General features: G+C 39.8%; 1 protein-coding gene across 13 annotated transcripts in view; it reads left to right on the top strand.

The window, feature by feature from the left end:
- The window catches only part of SNAP91 (synaptosome associated protein 91), an 85,279-nt gene that overhangs the window by 55,872 nt on the left and 6,121 nt on the right, over positions 1-23,286 (top strand). For 9 of the 13 annotated variants that reach the window (XM_029047447.2, XM_029047452.1, XM_007670731.2 and 6 more), the window contains 12 exons: positions 2,054-2,161; positions 2,793-3,050; positions 3,428-3,505; positions 3,661-3,732; positions 4,496-4,579; positions 7,098-7,181; positions 10,965-11,099; positions 12,569-12,718; positions 16,418-16,448; positions 17,558-17,669; positions 21,752-21,835; positions 21,927-22,034. In XM_029047447.2, coding sequence (XP_028903280.1) covers positions 2,054-2,161; positions 2,793-3,050; positions 3,428-3,505; positions 3,661-3,732; positions 4,496-4,579; positions 7,098-7,181; positions 10,965-11,099; positions 12,569-12,718; positions 16,418-16,448; positions 17,558-17,669; positions 21,752-21,835; positions 21,927-22,034 — 1,304 coding nt within the window. The remainder of the gene's footprint in view (positions 1-2,053; positions 2,162-2,792; positions 3,051-3,427; positions 3,506-3,660; positions 3,733-4,495; positions 4,580-7,097; positions 7,182-10,964; positions 11,100-12,568; positions 12,719-16,417; positions 16,449-17,557; positions 17,670-21,751; positions 21,836-21,926; positions 22,035-23,286) is intronic. The other 4 variants (XM_039914796.1, XM_007670732.2, XM_039914794.1 and 1 more) reach the window with 1 other exon arrangement.

Here is a 23,286-nt window from a genome sequence, read left to right as displayed (position 1 = left end):
AAGTCTGCAGAATCTCGAATGAGAATATGAATTAATTTTAACACGCTGTCAATATGCTACTAGGCATCTTAATAAATGTTGGTTAACTATTAAATCTAAACAAATTGCATTTCAATCAAGTTTTTGAAAACTTGATTAAAATGAAGGATGAATTAGCATTCCAGTCCACACCATCAAAATATCAGCAAAGTGTTCTTAATTTGCCAACAGTCTTAATCACTTGGAAGCTATAATAGTAGGGTGAAATTTTTATCTGGAGAAAATTAGTTGTGTACCAAGTGTTCTCAGCAAAAACAAAAATTTACACACTTCTGCATAACTCTTCCCCAAACTACCAACCCTTTTTTCCTTCTTAATTGTCCCCATGCCTTTTTAATTTTCAATGTCATTGATTTCATTGGCTACATAATTGTGAACAGTAGGTACCCAATTTTCCAACATGTTGAATTCTTTAAGGTTGGCTCTAAGGTAAATATTGTGAAATTATTTTCTGGTGTTCTGATTTACAGTTGTTCTTGTTTTTTTTTTTAAATAGTATACTAGCATTATTCCTGTGGAAGTTTTTCTGAAATCCTGGAGCATGTCCATTTTTTTAATTGGTCTGTTTTTGAAAGTGGAACAACAACAACAACAACAAATCTTAGATTTAAAAAAAATCTGAGATTTTTTTTTCCACTAGAAACTTATACTGAATTCTGCATGTAAAGCTTTCCTGTGTCTGTGTAATAAAAGTATTGCAATTACAGTATTCCTTTTTAGTATGTAACAGTCTCAGTTGGAAAATTTTCTACCAATTCACTTTGGGTTTTAAGCAATTCATAAATACCAGTAGACATTTAATAAGTATTCAGTTTTTCCTGAATATTGATATAGCTAATCTATTTGATAACCTTGCTTTCATACTTTGGTACATGGGGGTCTTTAATTCTGTTTTGATATCAATTCTAAAAATTAAAAATTCTCTTTCAAGAAAGCATTTCATTGGTCACAATTTAAATGGTCATCTTTAAAGGAATACTGTCTCACTGGGGAAGAGATACATGCACCACTTGTTTACATTATAAACTTTCAGATGAACTTTCTTGCTCTGTCAAAGCCATCATAGTAGACCCAGAAGTAGCACTTGTAATTGTAGAGGTTTCAGCAAGTTTCTATAGCATAAAGATGAAATCGCTCACTCTTTGGTGGTAATGCATTTCCTGATGTGTAGATCTTATATTGTCATCAGAAATACATTTAATCGAGTCATTTTCTAGAGTATTTAGAAAATAAACCATATGTTCTGTTTGGTTTACCCCGTATTGCATCCCCAATGATACAAAAACTTATTGCACAAGTAAATTCAGTCCTATAGGTGCTAAAAGTAATTTCATTGGTCGAGCAGATGAAAATCAGAGATGAAATTTTGTGTAGTATGCACTTCAGTTTATATTTTCAAAAACCTCAAAAGTATAGTTTTTGTATTTTAGCAATAATGAAGCATTCATTCTAAAACAATCTACAATGAATTAGCTTAATATACTTAATTCTATTAACATTGTTACTGGCATTACTATTTTGCCGTGCCCTGAAATATTAGAAGATCAGAGCCTCCGTGTTCAGCTGTCAAACTCTTTTAGTATTAACGTTAAAATAGTAAAGACATGCATGTTTCATCTAAAGAGGCTGAGCAAGTTTGACTGAACTCGAAAGTTTAACAACTTACATCCCTTAAAGTCCGTATTTTATTTTTTTACATCCGTTATGGTTAATTTCTGATGTTACATAAAACGCGCTGCTCTAAACCCTTATACAATGAGAATCGTACTAACCTTCGAATCTTGCTCTGTCTTGGCAATGGCAAAGGCACATCATTTAGCATGTAAACCCAAACAGAAGTGTGCAGAGAATTTATTTTGTGCATGATTGGTATAAAACCCTTTTAAATGTTTTGCAAATTCATATTGTATAAGGGAGCCTTCTTCCGCAGTTTTAACTCAGTTCTTTTACTATATTTTCTTCTCTTTTTTTTTTAATTCTTTCAATGTTTCTTATTTTAAAAACTACATCCTAGATGCCTTTGCAGCTTCTCCTGGAGAAGCCCCTACAGCAGCTGAAGGGGCAGCAGCACCAGCTACCCCAACCCCTGTAGCGGCAGCCCTTGATGCATGTTCAGGAAATGGTGGGTTTTATGTCCTAGCGAGTCTGTTGTCTGTGTTCTAAGTCCTGTGGACTGTTGTGGCCATGACTTTATTTTTCCCAGATTTGATTGTCATTCTTGATTTCCTGCAAATACAAAATATGCATTATAGCTGAGTACAGAGTCTCAATAATCGAAACATTAAGATGGGAAAGAGCATACTTCTCAAAATTGGCCCTTTTTCATAATTGTCAATTTTTGTTGCGGCAAGTATGCTTTCTTAATGTTTTTTCTCTCTCTCCTGCCGTAGAGTTCCTTTTACAGTGCTGAGTGCAATCTTCAGCATCTTTTGCTAAAACTGAAAAATTCCCAAGTTCGGTGGTGGGGCTTGAAGATTCTGAAGAAAAAGTTTCTCACCCTGTCTTACTAAGCGGTAGTTTGCCGTCTTAAAGATTGAAAAGCACAACTGTTGACCTCTTAAAAAGTTTCTCCCCCCGGCCCTTATAAACATACCAAAATCCCTCATCCAGATCAGTAGGCTGGCTGGACTAGAGCCCCCAGATGCCTCACTTGTTTCTATCTGTATGGTGTGTGTTAACCCATCATGATGATTATTTCCTCCAGTTCATTCCTTACTGATTCTCTAACTATTCTTCATTTTCCTTTCCACGAGACCCCTTTGCCCCATCCGAAGGTAGTGCAGAGGCCGCTCCCGAGCTGGATCTTTTTGCAATGAAGCCACCCGAGGCCAGTGCTCCTGTAGTTACCCCTACAACTAGCGCAGCCCCTCCGGTTCCCGCAACAACTCCTTCTCCTGCTGTCACTGCTACCACTCCTGCTGCCGCCGCCACCACCGTCACCACCACCACCACATCCGCCACCACCACCACAACCACCACCGCTCCTCCTCCTCCTCTAGATATCTTTGGTGGTAATTTTTTTTTTTCTTCCTAACTCTTTGATTCTGGTGGATTGAACTCTGGTTTGTGAAATGCATAGCATACACGAGTAGATTCTACACTGTATAATATGCAGTATACATGAAGGGCATGTATGCTTGGGCGGTTCTTTTCCAAACCATTTCCGATTTACCTCAGGATGTGCGAACGTGACAGTGAAAAGCAGAAATGGATAGTGTTTCTTCCCTCTCCCCCTTCACTGTCAAGCCCGTTGGGCAGGGATTGTCTCTCTCTGCTGCCGAATTGTACATTCCAAGCGCTTAGTACAGTGTTCTGCACACAGTAAGCGCTCAAATATGATTGAATGAATGAACTGAGTGTATGTACATATGTATTTTCTTGGCCTTAGATTTATTTGAGTCCACTCCTGATGCTGCTGCAGTGCCCAAAGCAGATGCTACTCCTAGCATAGACCTGTTTGGTACAGGTAAAAAGATTTTGGTGTTTTGACTGTAGCTTCTTGGATGCCTTTTTGTTGAAACTCTACACTCTCTTATTTGTGCTATTAAAAGTTTGTCAGGTTTTTCTGTCTTTGGTTTCTCTACTTACTTCATCTTGGTTTTGGTTTTTCACTTTTGGAAGATGCTTTCTCATCTCCACCCCAAGGGGCTTCTCCCGTGCCTGAGAGTTCTCTCACTGCTGATCTCTTGTCTGGTGAGTTCTTCATAACTGGGGAGGCGAGTACACATTTCTGGGTGTCTGTGGAGGTGAGCAGGTGAGGAAATGAGTTTATATCTGTGACTATTTGGCATGAGATTTAGGTATCAATTGTTAGAAATTCGTGAGGAGTAGAGTGCAAGCTTTACTTCAAATTTGCTAAGATTCTGGCACTGCCAACTGAATTAATCGCATTTATAGAGCATTCACTATGTGCAGAGTACTGTACTAAGCACTTGGGAGAGTACAGTATAACAGAGTTGGAAGACACATTCCCTGCCCACAAAGAGTTTACAATCCGGGGAAGGAGACAGATATTAATATAAATATTACCTATATGTATGTAAGTGCTGTGGGTCTGGGGAAGGGGTGGATAAAAGGGAGCAAATCCAAGGGCAAGGGAGACACAAAAGAGTGGGAGAAGAGTTAGAATTTCAGTTCTAACTGAAATTAGAACCTTTCTAATGGGTACTAATCCTAATGCAGCTGTTAATTTAATTTCATACCTTGTTTCGGTTTTGTTTTCAGTACATTTTGAACCAAAACCTTTGAATTTTAAAAGTGACACTTACTCATGTAAAGCAAGTCATATATAGGCATCCAAAACATCACTTCAAATGCAGACTCGGGATTGCATTCCTGTCAGTATTTTGGGGCAGTGAGCTTTGCCTTTGGTTTTATTCGTTGGCATTTAATGTGGTTCCCCAAATAATGTATCTCACTTGGTGATATAAATTATCTGTTCTGTGCTTTACTACAGTGGATGCATTTGCAGCTCCATCTCCTGTAGCCACTGCTTCTCCGGCTAAGGTGGACTCTTCAGGTGTGATTGACCTTTTCGGGGGTGGGTATTTCTCTTCCTTCATTTCTAAACAAATAACATATCTTTGGTTTTTAGAGATTTTCATTTAAAATTTTCATCTTCTTCCAAATCAGTTTGACATCATTCCAAAATGCAAACTAGTTTTACAATATATCTGTGGTTTCAATCAATTCTACATCATTGTCTTTTAATCATAATTTACAGTCAATTGCTTAATCATGTCCTAATCCTTTTTCTTTTTTTTTCTTTTTTTTTCATTTTGAAGACTAAATTTTAACCTGCTTCAATCCCAAATTATGCATAAGGAGCTGAATTTCTTTGTAGTGTTCTTTATGGTGATTTGCTCTCTTACCTTTATCATTGTTTCTAAACCTTCTTGAAAGAATGATTTATGATTAATACAATTCTGATTTTTTTTTTCGGTACTTTAAAAATACTGTGAGAAAAGTGGCAAACACACATTGTTTTTCTCTCAGCTGCCTGAATTTAGCTGACTTCACTCCTGAAAGCAAAGTCACAGAATAAATGATCTTCCTAGGCTTCCTTTCAGTCCTATGATTATTTCTGGAGATTTTTTACCAGGGCTGTAGGACATCCTTATTAGGAATGAGTATTGGTAACTGTTCAATTTACATAAATTTAAGAGAAGCAGCGTGGCTCAGTGGAAGGAGCCTGGGCTTGGGAGTCAGAGGTCATGAGTTCGAATCCTGGCTCTGCCACTTGTCAGCTGTGTGACTGTGGGCAAGTCACTTAATTTCTCTGTGCCTGTTACCTCATCTGTAAAATGGGGATTAACTGTGAGCCTCATATGGGACTACCTGATTACCCTGTATCTCCCCCAGTGCCTAAAACAGTGCTCTGCACATAGTAAGCACTTAACAAATACCAACATTATTATTATTATTATTATAAATATGTTATATGTGATTGTTGGTTCTCTGGGAAGAAAATCAAACTTTGCAACAAGCCACTATCCCATACACAATCTTTCCCAAATATTGTAGGAGTCATTGTTCTCTGGGACAGAAAACATAAAAGATTTTAGATTTAGATTTTAGAAAACCTAAAAGATTGGCCAGCATGCCAGTCAAATTTTTGATCTGTGCGGGAAGGATTGAGGAAAGGAAGCTGCCTGTCCCTCCCATTCTGTGCCATTCCCCTCTGATCCTTATAAGATTCCAATTTTGGCACAGGCATGGAAAGCAGGGACATGGGAAGATGCTCTTGCAGCATGGCTCTTTCCTCCTGTCAGAGACCCACTGTAGAGTTAAATATCAGGCTTCCCACCATGGAGAACCTAGAGAGATATCCTTGGAATGAACCACCAGAACTCCGTGCTTTAACAAGCCAGTCTTCTGACCATTAAGGGAAGGACATCTAATCTTAGCAATGGTATACAGATGACAAGCTGGGGGAGGGTACCTTCTCATTCACCTCTATTGTATTGTACTCTCCCAAGCATCTAGTACGGTGTTTTGCACACACAAAGTGCTCAAAAAGTACCACTGACCACTTCTGCTTGTGTTAGACTGGTCATATGCCTCTGAAAACTGCAGAGGCTTTGGTGACACCCCAGAGCAATCTATTGATTATCATTTTGAGCCCTGATATAATGAAGGATTAGATCTGCCACTTTGTACATCAGCCCAAACTATTTTAATAGTCAGTGTATTAGTATTATAGGTGGAAATGGTCCATACTTTATTCCCCCTTTAACTTTTGATTAAGAAACAACAATTTGGGAATATAATATCCATCCCTACAACAAAGTGGAAGCTAAAACCAAACTTGAATTTGTCTTCTAGAAAAAAGGATGATTTCCTCTGTCGCTTTCCTCCGAACTAACTCTCCTTTCCATCCCTCATTTATCCATTTTCCTTAGCCTGTTCCTTATTTTTGTTTACACCCTGACCCTGACCTAGTACCTTCTGGAAATATTGAATTTGGGAACTCTCTGCCTTTATCCAAGTTGTCTTTCTTGATGGAAGACTCTCAATCCTAGATTTACGGAGAATGAAATGACCGATATGATTGAGCTTGTCCATTATTTAGGTTTAAAAGGGATATTCCTGGATTTTTGTGGCCTCGAACAATTTTAGAAAGCCCTATAAATAACCAAAATTTCGGGCTTCCATGGCTAAAACTAGTCAGGCTGTCTTGCAGCAAATACATTTGCTGCTTTCCATGTGCAAACTGAAATGGGTTCAATATATCCTGAATTTTCACCCCCAGCCCCCCACAGAATTCTGGGACTTGTAGTATAGGTATCCCAGAATTTTAAATCTACACTTCAGCTTCCTATCCCACAGAATCTCAGGATGGTATCCCAGTGTCCTACTTTTCAACAAAACAGTTAGTGAGTCTGAGTATAATAAACTGTAATCATTATTTGTTAAGTAACCACAAAGGTTCAGCACTGTTCCAAGTCATGTAAGTTTGCATTTCTTTACAAAGCAGTAATAAGTTAATGTAGTTACTCTTTAAACTCTTTTGCCTTTTTCTTTTTTTTCTTTTTGCTGCACAATGGATAATCCCTTAGATGCTTTTGGAAGCAGCACTCCTGAGCCCCAACCAGCACCCCAAGCTGCTTCTAGTTCCTCAGCTTCAGCAGACCTACTAGCTGGTAATTAATGACAAAAATAAAATCAAATATCACAGTGGGCATTGAAGTATTTAAAGGTTGTTTACAGAAATTATTTGAACAAGGCGTGCTTTCTTTGTGTGGTATAATGTTTTGAAATACTGGTTGGTGGTTGTGCTCCCGGATGTTTTATCACTTTCCATTGTACTTTTATCAAATTAAGTTGTGTAAAAATCGCAGTTTGCGTTAAGTAACACTGGGTGTTCCAGAGTCTCTTTAGAAGAGCTTGGAATGCTTTCTTTTCCCTTGCACCTTTCTGATTTTTATGGTAGGTAGTGCAGTCATGCAGTTAATTCGTACTATTGGTACAATAATTTTGTTGAATCAAGGATTTGGAGAGAGCCCTATGACAGGCACTAGTACATGTTCCGGGTATGAAATGATAGACGCATACCAGGAAAAAACATTCCTTGACATTAATGTATTTCTTTATTTGAATATGTAGGTAGATGTCCCATCTGGACTGTCCTGAGCAGTTGTGGAGTGTTCCAGAGAGATAGGGTGCCTGTTGCTGTGTTAACTACCATGTCTTGATTTGTCCCAGCTGAGTAGGAGGGAGTTGAGACCTCCAGAAAGACCCACCAAAATCACACCTCCTCCAAGAAGCCTTTCCTGGGTTGATCACTTAGGGTTCTGGACAGATTTGAGAAGCCAGAGACTAAGAACAGCCAAATTGCAATGTCAACACCTGAATGATGTCACTTGAGGGGAAGCCTCTCCAATCAGTGGTATTTATTGAGGGCTTACTGTGTGCAGAGCACTGTGCTAAGAGCTTGGGAGATGGCGCCTATCAGTGTAATGTATTCAGAACATTAGCTCCTAGGTGTTGATTGTTCAGGTGAAAATGGAAATTCTCTCTAGGCCTTGGTGAATGATGTATTCACATAATAAAAGTACATTTTGTAATATGGCTATGATTGCCAAAGAAACTCCCTCATTATTCATTTTGCCTCTCACCTTTTTCTTTTGACCATTATGCTTGGGCAAGAAGAGAGTTGAAAAGAAACTGAGCTCAGTAATTTTTGCAGTTCCATCATCTCTCAGTAAATTGGGGTGAAGAAGAGGGTTGAAATCTCTGCCTATAATGACATTATGGACTTAGTATGTAGTATGCTGTTTTACTCTTTTCCTCTATTAGACCAGATAACTAGGAGTGGCTATAATACACATTAAGTTCAATTTATGTCAGCTCTGTTTACCCCATCTCACAATCATATCAAATTATATCCTTTCAGCACATGCTTTCAGCTTTCTGTAGTTGCTTGGTGTCTACCGACCTTTTTTTGAATAGTTCAGTCTGAATCAGCCGTGAACTATACACACTCTTAAGACCTAAAAAAAAAAGAATCAGGGAGGGGACTGAAAAGGAATTAAATACACTTTGTCTCTCTTTTCTATTCTCTTTTTGTTTAGTTTTCATGGGAATTTTTGATGCGGGAGGAGCCAGTATATTACTGCTGGCAGATTTTTTGTTGTTGTTTCAAGTGATGAGAAGCTGTAGAAGATGGATTGGCTGGGGGAAGGGCTTTCCATGAGAAATACATGAAATGCCAATTCAAATTTGGGGCTAAACAGAATTTTTTCTATTTAATGATTTTAAAAGCTATTTGTAAAATGGTTTTTAAATTAATAAAAAAACCCCCACAAAACTGTCCATCTTTGTACATTCAAACTTTCTATAGTCTTTTGCATAATTCAAGTTCTAGAAATGCTTCAATGGAGAAAACAAAGCTACATTATTCATTACCTTTTCTTAATTGTAGACTAGCAGTCAGACTCCAAATTCTAGGCTCTATCTTTTCAGGGTTTTAATGATTTCTCTCTCAAATCCTAGTATGCTACTCCTCCTTATGGATTTTCATTTAGTTTATATGATAGCAAGTTTTTAGTAAATGCCATAATTATCACTGAGGGCTGGAATAGATTCAAGTTTATGAGATGGGATATGGTTCTCGTTCCAAAAAGAGCTCACAGTCTGTTTTATTTCTATTTAATGGTGGAGGAAACTGATGCCAGAATGGTTGAGTGACTTTTGCAAAGTCACACAGTAGGCCATTAGTGGAACGGGATGCAGTAATAATAATATTTATTAAGCACGTACTGTGTGCAGAATACTGTAAGTACTAGGAAAGACTACACAGGTGTTGATTGGACCTGGTTCCTGTCCCTCCAGGGATATTAGAATTCAAAAGAATGAGCACAGTTCATTAAAGAAAGACCTGCATTTGACACGTATCATATATGTGTCACGTATCATGAAAATTCAGTGAGTGAGTGGACTGTTTCCTTCCAGGAAGAAATTAAAGTTCACAGTAGTAATTATAGGTAATTATGTGGTACAAGTAAGTTTTTAAGCTTTTTGACTATCTGCTACAATAGTTCAGAAACAAACTGACTCCTACTGTAACCTACCACCCTGTAGTATGTATTTTCTCCTTTTTAGTTAGTTTTTTAAAAAAAACTTAGAAAATCAATATGGATTGTACTTGGTAAATTTTTATTTTATTTCACTTTTTTATTTAAGTGCTTACAAGGTGGCAGGTTGCTGTACAAACTAATTATGTTGGACACAGTCCATGTACCTTGTGGAGCTCACAGTCTTAATCCCCATTTTACAGATGAGGTAATTGCAGCACAGAGAACTTAAATGACTTGCCCAAGGTCACCCAGAAAACAAGTGGCAGAGCAGCAGAAAAGTGTTGTAAGCCCTGGAGTAGATAAAAGTTAATTAGGTTGGACATGGTCTCTATCCCACGTGACAGAAGAAACTAAAATATATAACCCTTCTGGGAAAGCAGCTATACTTCTTATTTTGGTCCAGGAAAAAGAAAAGAGAGGATATGATAGGGCAACATGAGAAAGGAGAGTAACAAATAGATTCATTTCGAATTGTAGTCCGTCATGTATGGGCCATCCTCCAAAAGTCATGTATTTGAGGAAATATATTCTAGGGAATAAAAGTAGCCGAGTGCATTTGAACATCTGCTCCTTTCTCCTCATGTAGTGGGAAATTGTTATAACTTTTTTCCATATTATTTAAACTCTTCCTGTTTATTTTCCTCAAAACCTTGATCAGCTATATCACAGAGGAGGAAATTCCAGATAAAAATTAATTGACCTGTCATATTAGTATAATTAGGTAGGGTGCAGGGAATATGTGTACGAACTGATATATTGTACTCTCCCAATTGCTTAGTACAGTGCTCTGCACATGGTAAGTGCTCAAATATGATTGAGATGACATGAGCTAGGTGCACAGTTTTTCATGGTACTACCCAAAGTCTCCTGGTTTCAAGACTGTGATTTTAGCCAGTGAACCGCATGGTCTCATTTGTATGGTCTGAGTTTAAGAATGAGTGCTCTATGAATTTCTGTTTTAGACTTATTAAGTAGAATTGCCGTTTGGCTCCCAGAAAGTACTTTCCAACTTTTATGTATTTGCCTCTAAGAAAGTAAAATGTGACCAAATTGATTTCTAAAATCAAATGAAAGTATTTTGCTTCTCTTTCCCTAAAGTGTTGTGCTCAAAAAGGAGTTACTCTTTGGCCTCTGATCAAAGGCAATCTCCCTTGCGTGTTGTCTATCTGATCTTTCCTGGAGCATAATGATTCCAGACACATATTAAACAGGTGATGTGAACAACTGAAAATGATTAGCTTTCTTGGCCTTGCTAACTTCTCAGTTAATGATGATAATAATGATGATATTTGAGTTGAATTTGGTCAACTCTATTCATCTTTTCTATAAATCTTTTCTTTTCTCCAGGCTTTGGAGGGTCTTTCATTGCTCCTTCTCCATCACCCGTGACTCCAGCTCAAAACAACCTGTTGCAACCCAATTTTGAAGCTGCTTTTGGAGCATCTCCTTCAACTACTGGCAGCAGTTCCTTTGATCCATCAGGTGAGGATATTTCTGTGGGGTGTTCTGATTAGTCCTGATCCGTGAACTGTTGATGTAAAGAAATGTAATTTATGTTTCTTAATATGGTAAAGAATGAGTGTGTTGTTTCGCTCAATCAAGATTCCAAAATAAGCGCCTCTCCCTCTTTATATGTAAATTAAAGAAGTACTGGAAACTGCCATTAGAGTTTGAGTGGTTTAGGAATAATCCACATTCCCTCTTCTATATCTCTGTTTTCCATTTTCAGCAGAAATCTAACTTGACACACACTCCATCTGTTACACCTGTGCTTACTTGCATGCATTTTAGAAATGATTTAGGAGAACACAAACACCTCATGTTGTAGGGTCAGGATCTGAATGTGTGGTCTCACTGCTGTTGCTGAAGCTTCTCTTAAGCTTGCATGGCGCCCAGTTTGACAGAGTTAAGATTCAAAGAGTGTTCTTTGCCTGCTTTAAACCTATCATCACTGCTGTCATTTTGTTTGTATTCTCTTCCATTCTCCTCTCTTCCCATGCTGGGTCCTTACTACAAATTTACAATTGGTGAGTTTTGGCAATTAAATGAGCTTAAAGAAAAATAACAACAACAAAAAAAGCCCTAATTATATCTGCTGCCTTATTGTTTGGTTGCTTCTGTTGCCAGTGCATAATCAAATGCTCTAGCTTCTGTTGATATAAATTGATAGCATGACAGTGCATATGATAGATGATTCAAATTTTGATCTTAATAGAATTGAGCAATAATTTAGTTTAACCTTTAAACACATGAGAATGGAAATTACACTAATAGGTAATTTGAGTCTGAATCTTGGGGGGTTTGTGGGGTTTTTTTTTTCTTTTAGATTATTGAAAGTGTAGTGGAGTCTGACCACAGGCATGTGATTTTTTTTAAGTGATCACTCTTAGTTTCTCATATTTTATGTAATACTAGTTTTTGCTTTAGGCACCCACTAAGCTGGAAGCAAAAATAGATATCAGATGGGAAAAAAAAACCCTTGAAAGTATGGATAGAATAGAAATTAACTAAATGGTAACATCTTTCAGCTTCTTATTACCACTATTAGTAAAGGGAAATGTGAAAATAACCTTTTTGAGCTTACATTTATTTATCAAAATATTTGTCCAAAGGAAATAATATGGAGTTTTTAGTTTATAGGAATTTTGACCTTTTTGGGTACCAGAAAATTTATTAGTTGATTTTACCAACTGGAATTTTACCAATTTTACCAAATAAGAATACATTAAATTTAGTTTATTAATGACCTCTAACTTGATTAGCAGTCAGTTTGGTGATTATTTTCTGAACTAGAATGCATGCTCATTTGGCTTTAGTTCAATGCCAATTATAATACACTTGTACTTGGAGCAAGAACTGTGTACACTTCCATAATCCTTTGTCAAAAAGGGAATTCTCATTATGCCGTGAATGTTTTCAACAGTTCTGAATCATGTGTATTTAAATTCCAGTGTTTGATGGCTTAGGGGATCTTCTTATGCCAACCATGACTCCTGCTGGTCAAACTGCACCTGCTTCAGCTGTGACCCCAAGTACTGTTATGGCAGCAAGCAAAGGACTAGGAAGTGATCTGGATTCATCGCTTGCAAATTTAGTAGGCAGTAAGTAACACAACTACTCTTTTTGAAAGGAAATTATCCCCAATTTTCCTCTTTCAAAATTATGTCAACGTTGTTACCTTACCGTGCCTTAATTTTCTTGGCTTAGATAGTCTGCAGGGCCTCACCAGGACACAAATGAATTCAGAACCTAGTAGATGAATATCCCTTGTACCTTCCTAAGTGTTGCTCTTCCCAAAGTGGAGCTAAGCTAAACTAGTCTCTGGGGTAAGGAAAACGTGCACACACACACCACACACCCCTCCCCAGCAAACTGAGGATCGGCAAATGCTGCTACATAGAGAATAGTAGTAGTTGAAATAAAATCTATGATTTCTTGGAGTTTATTTGATTTCAGGCAAGTGAAATGGGAATTTTTAATTTTTTAAATCTTATCACTGGCCCATACCCCCTCCCCGCAACCAAATTCCCTACTCACTGCCTCTGACTAACCTGCTTGCAGCTCCTTTGCCAGCCAGTAGGAGCTCTGAGAATTCAGGCTCCCTTTCCAGCCCTGGTCCTGCTGCCCACTTCAAAACTGCACAATTAATTACAATCATTTAAAAAGGATGCTGTCACCCTGGGCTTCGTCCTACCCTATTTTCAAGAATGCGTAAGATATCAGGAAATCAATTGTAATTGAGCATTTACCATGCAGAGCACTGTACTAAGTTTTTGGGAGAGTGAAATATAAGAGTTGGTAGACACATTCCCCACCCACAAAAAATTTACGGTCTAGATGGGTTGCCTGGAACGAAGTCTTCCAACTAGAGTACAGTGATGAAGTGTGTGTTTTCAACATCCTTAACCAGGGCCATTTTGAGGCAGTGATGGACATTGGACAGGAAAAGCCAGAGTTCTCTTCGGGTCAGGGTTCATTCTCTCCTAGCTTGCCTTAAAAAATGTGCTCAGATCTCTACCTCTATATACGTCCTTCCCATCCTAGCTGTGCAGGGTGTGCAGTGTTTGAGAAGATCTTGTGGAGGCCTTGGTGGCTTCAGCGGGCCCTGAAAATGCTCATTTCATCCAGTGACTAGAGTAGCTTTGTAGTTGTCCAGTGCAGTCCCTCAGAACTGAATTTACACACTTTGCAAAATGGGGGGTCGGGGAGAGTGGTTTTTAATAGCTCAGCAAGAAATTGGGCTTTCTGTTAAGCAGAATAAATACTTAATATTCTAAATGCCCTTTCTTTGTGCCCCAGTTTATTGCAGGGAATAGAAGAGAAACATTTGAAAAGGATTAAATTCATTCAATAGTATTTATTGAGCGCTTACTATGTGCAGAGCACTGTACTAAGCGCTTGGGATGAACAAGTCGGCAACAGATAGAGACAGTCCCTGCCGTTTGACGGGCTTACAGTCTAATCGGGGGAGACGGACAGACAAGAACAATGGCACTAAACAGCGTCAAGGGGAAGAACATCTCGTAAAAACAATGGCAACTAAATAGAATCGAGGCGATGTACAATTCATTAACAAAATAAATAGGGTAACGAAAATATATACAGTTGAGCGGACGAGTACAGTGCTGTGGGGATGGGAAGGGAGAGGTGGAGGAGCAGAGGGAAAAGGGGAAAATGAGGCTTTAGCTGCGGAGAGGTGAAGGGGGGATGGCAGAGGGAGTAGAGGGGGAAGAGGAGCTCAGTCTGGGAACGCCTCTTGGAGGAGGTGATTTTTAAGTAAGGTTTTGAAGAGGGAAAGAGAATCAGTTTGGCGGAGGTGAGGAGGGAGGGCGTTCCAGGACCGCGGGAGGACGTGACCCAGGGGTCGACGGCGGGATAGGCGAGACCGAGGGACGGCGAGGAGGTGGGCGGCAGAGGAGCGGAGCGTGCGGGGTGGGCGGTAGAAAGAGAGAAGGGAGGAGAGGTAGGAAGGGGCAAGGTGATGGAGAGCCTTGAAGCCTAGAGTGAGGAGTTTTTGTTTGGAGCGGAGGTCGATAGGCAACCACTGGAGTTGTTTAAGAAGGGGAGTGACATGCCCAGATCGTTTCTGCAGGAAGATGAGCCGGGCAGCGGAGTGAAGAATAGACCGGAGCGGGGCGAGAGAGGAGGAAGGGAGGTCAGAGAGAAGGCTGACACAGTAGTCTAGCCGGGATATAACGAGAGCCCGTAATAGTAAGGTAGCCGTTTGGGTGGAGAGGAAAGGGCGGATCTTGGCGATGTTGTAGAGGTGAAACCGGCAGGTCTTGGTAACGGATAGGATGTGTGGGGTGAACGAGAGGGACGAGTCAAGGATGACACCGAGATTGCGGGCCTGCGGGACGGGAAGGATGGTCGTGCCATCCACGGTGATGGAGAAGTCTGGGAGCGGACCGGGCTTGGGAGGGAAGATGAGGAGCTCAGTCTTGCTCATGTTGAGTTTTAGGTGGCGGGCCGACATCCAGGTGGAGACGTCCCGGAGGCAGGAGGAGATGCGAGCCTGAAGGGAGGGGGAGAGGACAGGGGCGGAGATGTAGATCTGCGTGTCATCTGCGTAGAGATGGTAGTCAAAGCCGTGAGAGCGGATGAGTTCACCGAGGGAGTGAGTGTAAATGGAGAACAGAAGAGGGCCAAGAACTGACCCTTGAGGAACTCCAACAGTTAAAGGATGGGAGGGGGAGGAGGCTCCAGCGTAGGAGACCGAGAATGATCGGCCAGAGAGGTAAGAGGAGAACCAGGAGAGGACAGAGTCCGTGAAGCCAAGGTGAGATAAGGTATGGAGGAGCCCACTCCCAAATCAAAGATTTTACTTGCTTTACAGTTTCCAATATGTTTAAGTGTAAAAACTTGTATTGTTGCTTTATAACATGTCACTGATTGTTCTTTTAACAAGTGATCCTCCCAAGGTAACGTAGAAGGAAAAACAATCATATTTAGGCCAAGAAAGATATTAATGCTTTTAAAGTTGATTTTTTTAAATTGAAGGCTATTAATAGACCCTCAATTTGTATGCTGTATTTAGCTAACTATTTTACTCTAATCTAGACCATGGAAAAATGAACATTCACTATATAATTAAGTTAAAATATGCTTAACGGGAGTAGGGCTGCTATGTGGTCGGAGGGGATTCAAGTTGGCTTCCAGTTCTGTGGTTTAAGTTTCGGTGCGATGTATAGGGTGGATGACAGGGTAGTTATTTAAATGAAGACAAAATGTTGTATTGTAGGGGGTAAAGAGGAGCTGATTAGACCTACCAAAAGTTGGGAGGGCAAAGGAGAGTTTCCTTTAAGTTCTCAGGGTGACCAAATGGGGCCCCTCTTCTAGATCCCAGGCCTCTCTAAGTCCCTCAACCAACTCACCCAGCTAACATCCCCTCTCTCCACCTCCTAGACCTAGATAACCCTGCTGGATGAATAACAAGTCTGGCACAAGCTTGGCTCTTGGTTCTGGCAGGGAGGTGGGAAAGGCCAAATGGCTTCACTAAGCCATTTGTGTGCTCAGAGCCTCATGGCACCTGCCCTAACTCAGAGACTGAGTAAGGTAGGCCTCTTGGCCAGCACAACAACATGGACCGTTTGGGAGGACTGGTCTCTGTCCTCTGCTTTTCGTCTCTGATTCCCTTAGCTGATATTTTCAACAGTCATCTGGGACACCAGACTAGACCACAAATTTACCACTGCCCAAGGTGAATGAGCAAGTACAGTCAACCTAAGATGTTAGACCTATATGCTAGTATCTGAGGCCTAGAATGGTTTTCAACACTGACTATTTTTCTCCATTTCTAGACCTTGGGATTTCTGGAACCACAACCAAAAAGTAAGTACTTGATGATGTGTTTTGCATCATTTTAGTTTTAATTAAAATTTGTGTGTGTAATGTATTTCTTCATAGGGGAAATACACAGGAGTCATACAAAATTCTTGCGTATTGGAAGGCAAACATCTTCACAAACATGCACTCACACACCATCCCACTCAGATATATGGAGAAATAAGGGAATTACCCAGCTAACCTATTCCAATTTTAAGTGAGCCCATGATCCCTAATGCAGATGCTTACAGTTTTTAGTAAAGTATCAATTTAAGTTTAGGTTAAGTGATGGACAACCTGCAGAGTATTGAAGTAGGGCAATAATTAGCTGCTGTTTTAATGTGTTTACAACAGTGGGGGATGTATACACACATTTGAATTCTTTGGCCAATTGATCAAAAGTTAAATTTGCATTGCTACAAGGAATGTGTAAACTCTAAGGTCTGTTTTCGCATTATGTTAAATCTTCTTGCACACTGTAGGAAGTTTGGCAAATCCATAGCATGGACTGGTCACCTCCTGTGTACCTAGAACAGTACTAAATTCTTGGGAGAGTTCAAAGGAAGTAAAACGCACAGCCTCAGCTCTTGAGAAGGGTACAGTCGAACTGGGGAGACAGGCAGAGATGGTAGGAATGAGAGGAAAATTGCAGTTAAAACTTGTAAAAGTATGGAAAAAAGAATAAAGTGAAATTTTGAAGTACTATGGGTGACATAAGCCAGGGTGGCAGAAATTAAGCGGGAATGCCTCCTGGAATTAATCTTGGGATGCAAGCTGACTTAAAACTCCCTTCAACCCCAAATCCAACAGACCATACTACTACCTATGTAAAAGCCATTTGAAAATCCCATCTCCACTGACAAATCTTTCAAGTTTCATTCCAAACACCCACATCAAACCAATCCGCTGGCCTTCTCTAACATTTATTTCTTTATATCCCTCCTTAGCACCTGTCTATATCTACTTCAGTGTTCTTTCGATTATTCCAGTTATTTCATTTGTAAATCTTTTTGCATCGGTCTTCCTCATTTCAAATACAAGGCAGAGCTTCCCCTATTATCTGATTCAAATGTTCCTTTCAAGCTAGTTTTTAATCTTTAACTCTCTTATTTTAGGGGTGATCTTCAGTGGAATGCTGGGGAAAAGAAATTAACAGGTGGAGCCAACTGGCAGCCCAAAGTAGCACCAGCAACGTGGTCAACTGGTGTGCCGCCTAGTGGCACATTGGTAAGTTTTAACTGCTCACCTTTGTTCAGGTAGCTCAAGTTTTGGACTTCCAGAAAGATATGCAAAAGAAAAAAATGCTTGCACACATTGTTTTTCTTGCTTCTTGAAGATGTTTTCAGACAGTTTACAGAAACTTCACTAAGACAAGATGTCCACACATTTTCCTCATTTCACTGACTTTCTGTATATAAGAAGGAAAGAAATCAAATGGCTTGGTGATTTCAGAGTATTCTCTTGGAGTATCAGATATCAAAGCAGTTTCATGTTTGGACAGTTAATAGTTTAGGAAAGCTTTGCATATCTTCAGCCAAAGTCTTACTGACAGTAATTACTATTTTGTTGTGGCTGTTTTGCCATCTGAATAAGTTGTAATTGAAACCTCTTCTTCTTACTAGAAAGGTTGGGCAATTTACTGTTATGTAAGTGATCTTTCATTTTAAAGTTCTACTAATTCTTCTCTAGGCTTTTTCAACTAGGCCTGAAAATACTAACAGCTTACCTTTAATGGAAGGTTTTGAAGCCAGTGTAATTGCAGTGGAAAACTACTGATATATTAATTCTGTCACTTTCACTCTGTCAGAGAACACACATGGGATTTAGATGTGATCTCCTAGTCATTAATTTTCATGAAGATTGACAATGTGACAAGATTATGCTTTTAAGCTAGGTGGATTGAGAGTTTATGAACTGGTTCATAGCCCAACTGCTCATAAATATTGACTATTAAACTATTAACTGAAAACTAAGAAATTATTAAACAATTTAGCACTATTCTCTCTGGGTCTCAGAAGAATGAAATCTTTCCCTCTGAACCTCTCCTGGATTCTCTGCTTGAAGCAAATATCTCCATGGCCACTGGCTACTCAATAACTAGCCAATGCTTCCTTCCTCAGTGGTCCATAAACTGAGACCATATTGGGATCAGGGGAACCACTGTTTTTCAAAATGAAGGCCAGAGAATAATTACCCACAGCAAAAGGCAGATTGGAGGGGAAGGCACAGTTTTACTGCTGCACTGTGCTGAATTTAGAATCTCCAGGGATGCTAAACTTGCCTGAGGTTTAGCCCCAGGCAGGGACATTAACCTGAAGTTTGGGCTGCAGGTTTTTGTGCCCAGAGGAGTCTCTAGGCAGAATACATATCCTGAGCTCAGAACAGTGGTAGGAATAGTAGCTTGGACTGGAATGTAGAAAGGAAAATCCGGCTGAACAAGAGGGACTTGCTGTATACCAGACTGGGCAGTTTAGCAAAGCATTTTCTAGTAAGCTTCCATTAAACTTGTAATTTTAAAACTATTGGTGCCAGGTAGCAGTTGTTGTTTTAGGGGATGTTAGTCAGACGGCATTTATTATGACCTCACCAATAGCTGAGGGAACCTGATATATTTTCACATTTCAATTTGGATTAAATAAAACCCCCAGTTCCCCAGTAGATTTTTCTTAGCTATTAAAGTCCAGGTTATTATCCCAGTGTCTATCATTTTAAATTGCATCCAAACAGTAGATTATTGAATAATGAACTTGATAGAATACCAGTAGTGTTTGATAGTTTTCCCAGACAGATGTGGACTTTGTCTTTCTTAAATAATGGACATTTTAGGAAGGCAAGTGAAAATACTGTAGTAGATATTTAAGTGAAATTTGGGGTTTTTCTTTTCCTCTAGCTTATATTCTAAGACCCTCGGAGAATAAAGCGAATTTTTACCTTGGAATTTGTTCTAAATGCTAACTCTAGAAGACCAATAATGCTGTGAGAGAATCTGAATTCAAAGTGAGGTGGGAGAGATTAAATAAATCTAAAACCCATGTACTTTAAAAATTTGATTAGTTCACTAATTTTCCTAATATTCCAAATATTTGCTATCTACTCTTTTTTCTAAGTTATTTAGAATGTGAAATCTGAGTTTACAGTCTAAATTCAAAGGTATACAGGAATAATAAAATGTTAGAGAGAAAGTTGACTATGAAAATACAGGAGAAATGAAACAAACATTAAAGAGGCAAATACATGATAATGGGAGCTTGTTTTTTTAAAAATGATTTTTTGATTATCTTACTGAAAATCAGATGACAGAAGGGGTCCAGGAAGCACTTTACAAATAAAGTAAGAGTAAGAGTCAGATGTTGATTGGTTGTTAAGGGAAGGGCATATGTTCCAGGTGTAAAGGAACAGAGGAAAAAGGCCCAAACACTGAAGAGGAATGGTGGAAGAAAAGGGGTTAAATGCCTGGGTGGGGCAAAACCAGAGCTAATTTCAAAGAAAAAGCTTAAATTCATGTGTTTCTGAAGTGCATATAATAATAATAGAGACCTTTGTTCAGCACTTACAGTGCTTCAGTCAGTCATATTTACTGAATATTTACTGTGTGTAGAGCACTCTAAGTGGTCGGGAGAGTACAACAGAATTGGTAGACATAAGCTTTGCCTGCTAGGAATTTAGAGTCTAGAGGAAGAGACAGACATTAAAATAGATTATGGATATATACAAGAGTTAACAGTTCTTTGGAACCAAGAATGGGGTGAAATCCCAAACTCTGTACTAAGCACACTGGATTAAATGGAAAATAATCAGGTCAGACACCCTCCAGTAGGGAAGGAGGCCCTATTTTACAGTTGAAGAAATTGAGGCACAGAGAAGTTGACTGAATTGTTCAAGGTCACACAGCAAGCCAGTGGTGGAGCATGATTAGAACCTAGGTCCTCTGATTCCCAGGTCTGTTTCCTCTCCACTAGGCTAGATTCATTTGCAGCCTCATTTTCGGTGCAAAGAAAGGGGAGGGTTGTGATTGCATTCAGTTCTTCCACAATGTGGAGCTTGCATTTTCAGTGAACCCCACATGGAGTCCCTGTTCTCCCTCCTACTTAGACTGTGAGCCCCATGTGGAAAAAACACTCTGTCTGGCCTGATTAACTTGTATCTACCCCAGTGCTTAGAACAGTGCTTCACATACAGTAAATACTTAATGAATACCATCGTAATAATAAAAATTCATATTATAGTACACACATCTTGATTCATCAGTGCATGTGTGGGCACAACAGTTTCTTCCCACATCCCATTGCGTTGTATCCAAACAGACGCAGGTTGTAAGAAGAACCCTCCTTGATTTCCTGACACCATCTATGCAAGGCATATACTGAGAACCCGTGTTGTGGAAGGGCTGAGGGTATTTCTTTTTGATGATTTCAAGCATTCCCAAGGGTAGAATCAGAGACCTTGAAGGACAGGGTTTCAGTTGCTCTGTCAGAATCTGATGAGCAGATGGTCTAAAATGAGCCAGTTTTTCCCATTGTGGTGTGAGTGGGGCAGAGGCAGGAGCATCAAGCTTGTTTAAAAAAAAAAAAAAAGTGGGAGGATAAAGGAGGTAGATGGGAAGATGTGATATTACAGGGCAGTGGAAGGGTCAGAGAAGAAAATAATTTCCATTATGGGTCGTTGATTTGCCTTAGCCCCAATCTGTCCAGGATATCAATGTTGAGAAGGGTCCTTTTGTTGTACCTCTGCAGGGAAGTCTCATTTGGCACCTCAAGGATATTTTGATCATTAATCTTGCAGACTCGGGTTGTTTGAGAGTTTGTAACTCCCCTTTACATATGAATATGCCACTACTGACAACCACTCACTCTGGTTGTGAGCATAGTTGGCAAGATCAAGGCACAGCAAAATAGCCCCTTCCTCATTCCTTACTGAGAATGTGTACATTTTCCAGATTTCATTTCACAATAATAGGTGCTAGAGCCACAATGCACTAAGGAAAAAAGTTTTGGGGGTGAGAAGTACCACGGTATCTTCTCTAGCCTCTTCCTTGTGTGGGATGAACAGTGCATTTATTCTCAAAGAATTCTGGACATTCATAATTGTGTAATGAGAAAGAAAAGGAGAGGTGAGGAGCCGAAAGGCAGGGGAGAGCTACAACACAGTCACAGATGAAGTGCACAGATGGACCGCAAACTCCTTGTACCATGTTAGGCAAGATGTTTAGATGAGCAAATGTGACATCTTTGATCCGGGGTGGGGAGATTTATTTTTAATGCTCCATAGTAGGGGGTTCATATTTTGAATTTGTGTGTGTGTGTTTGTAGCCAGGAACTGTACCTCCAGCTAGTTCAGTTCCCCCAGGGACCGGAGCCCCATCTGGAGCCCAGCCAGGAGCAGGATTTGGAATGGTGAGTGCACTCTCCTTTACCGATAAGTCCACTGCAGTGACGGTGCTCAAGGCCCTGACCATTCTCCTCCGCTTTTGTAATCATTCCTCAGCCTCCTGCTGCTGGCGGCGGTGTGCCCCTGATGCCCCAGCAGCCTGTTATGTTTGCACAGCCCATGATGAGGCCACCGTTTGGAGCCGCCTCCGGTCCAGGTGCACAAGTAAGTGTTCCGTAAGTTAAAACTGAAACCTTAAGGACATAACGTGGTCAACGTGGAACAGACTTGGAATAAAACAGCGGCCCTGCTCAGAGTCTATTCTGTGGACCGCTCCTGCCAGAGGTGGAAGGGCTTGGTTGGAAACCAGGGGCAGCTGGGTGAGCGAGGGCATAGAGGGAAGTCAGGGCATTGCTGTCTCCTTTAAGAAATTTCCAACACTTTTCCTGGCCACTGTTGGCCTTTGCTTGGGAATGAGATTGTCAACGTACCTCCTTGAGGGCGTTCATCCTCGCTTTTCATAATAGCACTACGTATCATCATCATCAACATCATTGTCATGTTCATTGTAATAGAGTATTCACTAGTGTCAGTATCACACAAAATCAGTCTATCCTTCCCCAAGAGGATAAACCCGTGGTCCATAGGCATGCTTTCCAGAAATCTCCCCTCCCATAGCTTTGATTACCCTGAAATACCTGCCCTCATCCAATGTATGTAACACTGAATGAAAATATATACCTGTAAGTGGCATGGTGTTAATTCTTTTTTTCAGATTTGCATATTATTAATGAACAGACTATAAGTTTTGAGAATCCCCAAATTCTTTTATGAATTTGGAAAGTTATGAATTTTTAAGCTCCTCAAAACTCATCTTTTTCCATTTGGCAGGATTTAGATTGGTTAGATTTATAGCTGGTAGAAGTTGGATAACCCTGGCAAGAAGCAGAGTATTTTTCAGTTGAAGCTGCCCTTACACAAATGCCATCTGTCACTCTGGCACATTGTGTCCTGGTTGTTTACAACTTGATGAGAGACTATTAAAGAAAATTAAGAAAGTACGATGTTTGATTCAAATTGTATTTATAAACTTGAATAGCATCTTTGGGCTATGGCATGTCTTGATGGGACATGTTATGTTTGTGTGTGACAGGAGTTTAACAGGGCCTTGTCATAGAAGAGAAGGCCCTCTGGTTGTTCCAAAATTTTATTTAAAATGTTTCAATGTCTTAATACTATATTCCTAAATTACATCTCTCTGGTAGAAGTGACTTGCTGACTCCTTTTTCTGACTTTCCTAGTGTGGTGCTGTTGGGTTTGTTCAGTAAACTCACTTGAGGTTATTGGTTGTTTTGATAGTAATATCTTGAATTAATAAGGTAGTTTTCTTCTAAGAAACTTAAAGGGAAAATGATTTGCCATATCCACATGCTATTTCTAAGAGGAAGTTGAATGCGGAGAGTGATCTTACCAATGG

Source organism: Ornithorhynchus anatinus, chromosome 19, assembly GCF_004115215.2.
Source record: "Ornithorhynchus anatinus isolate Pmale09 chromosome 19, mOrnAna1.pri.v4, whole genome shotgun sequence".
NCBI classification, from domain to species: domain Eukaryota; kingdom Metazoa; phylum Chordata; class Mammalia; order Monotremata; family Ornithorhynchidae; genus Ornithorhynchus; species Ornithorhynchus anatinus.
The sequence above is the reverse complement of the archived record's forward strand: the minus strand, read 5'-3'. Positions and strand labels throughout refer to the sequence as shown.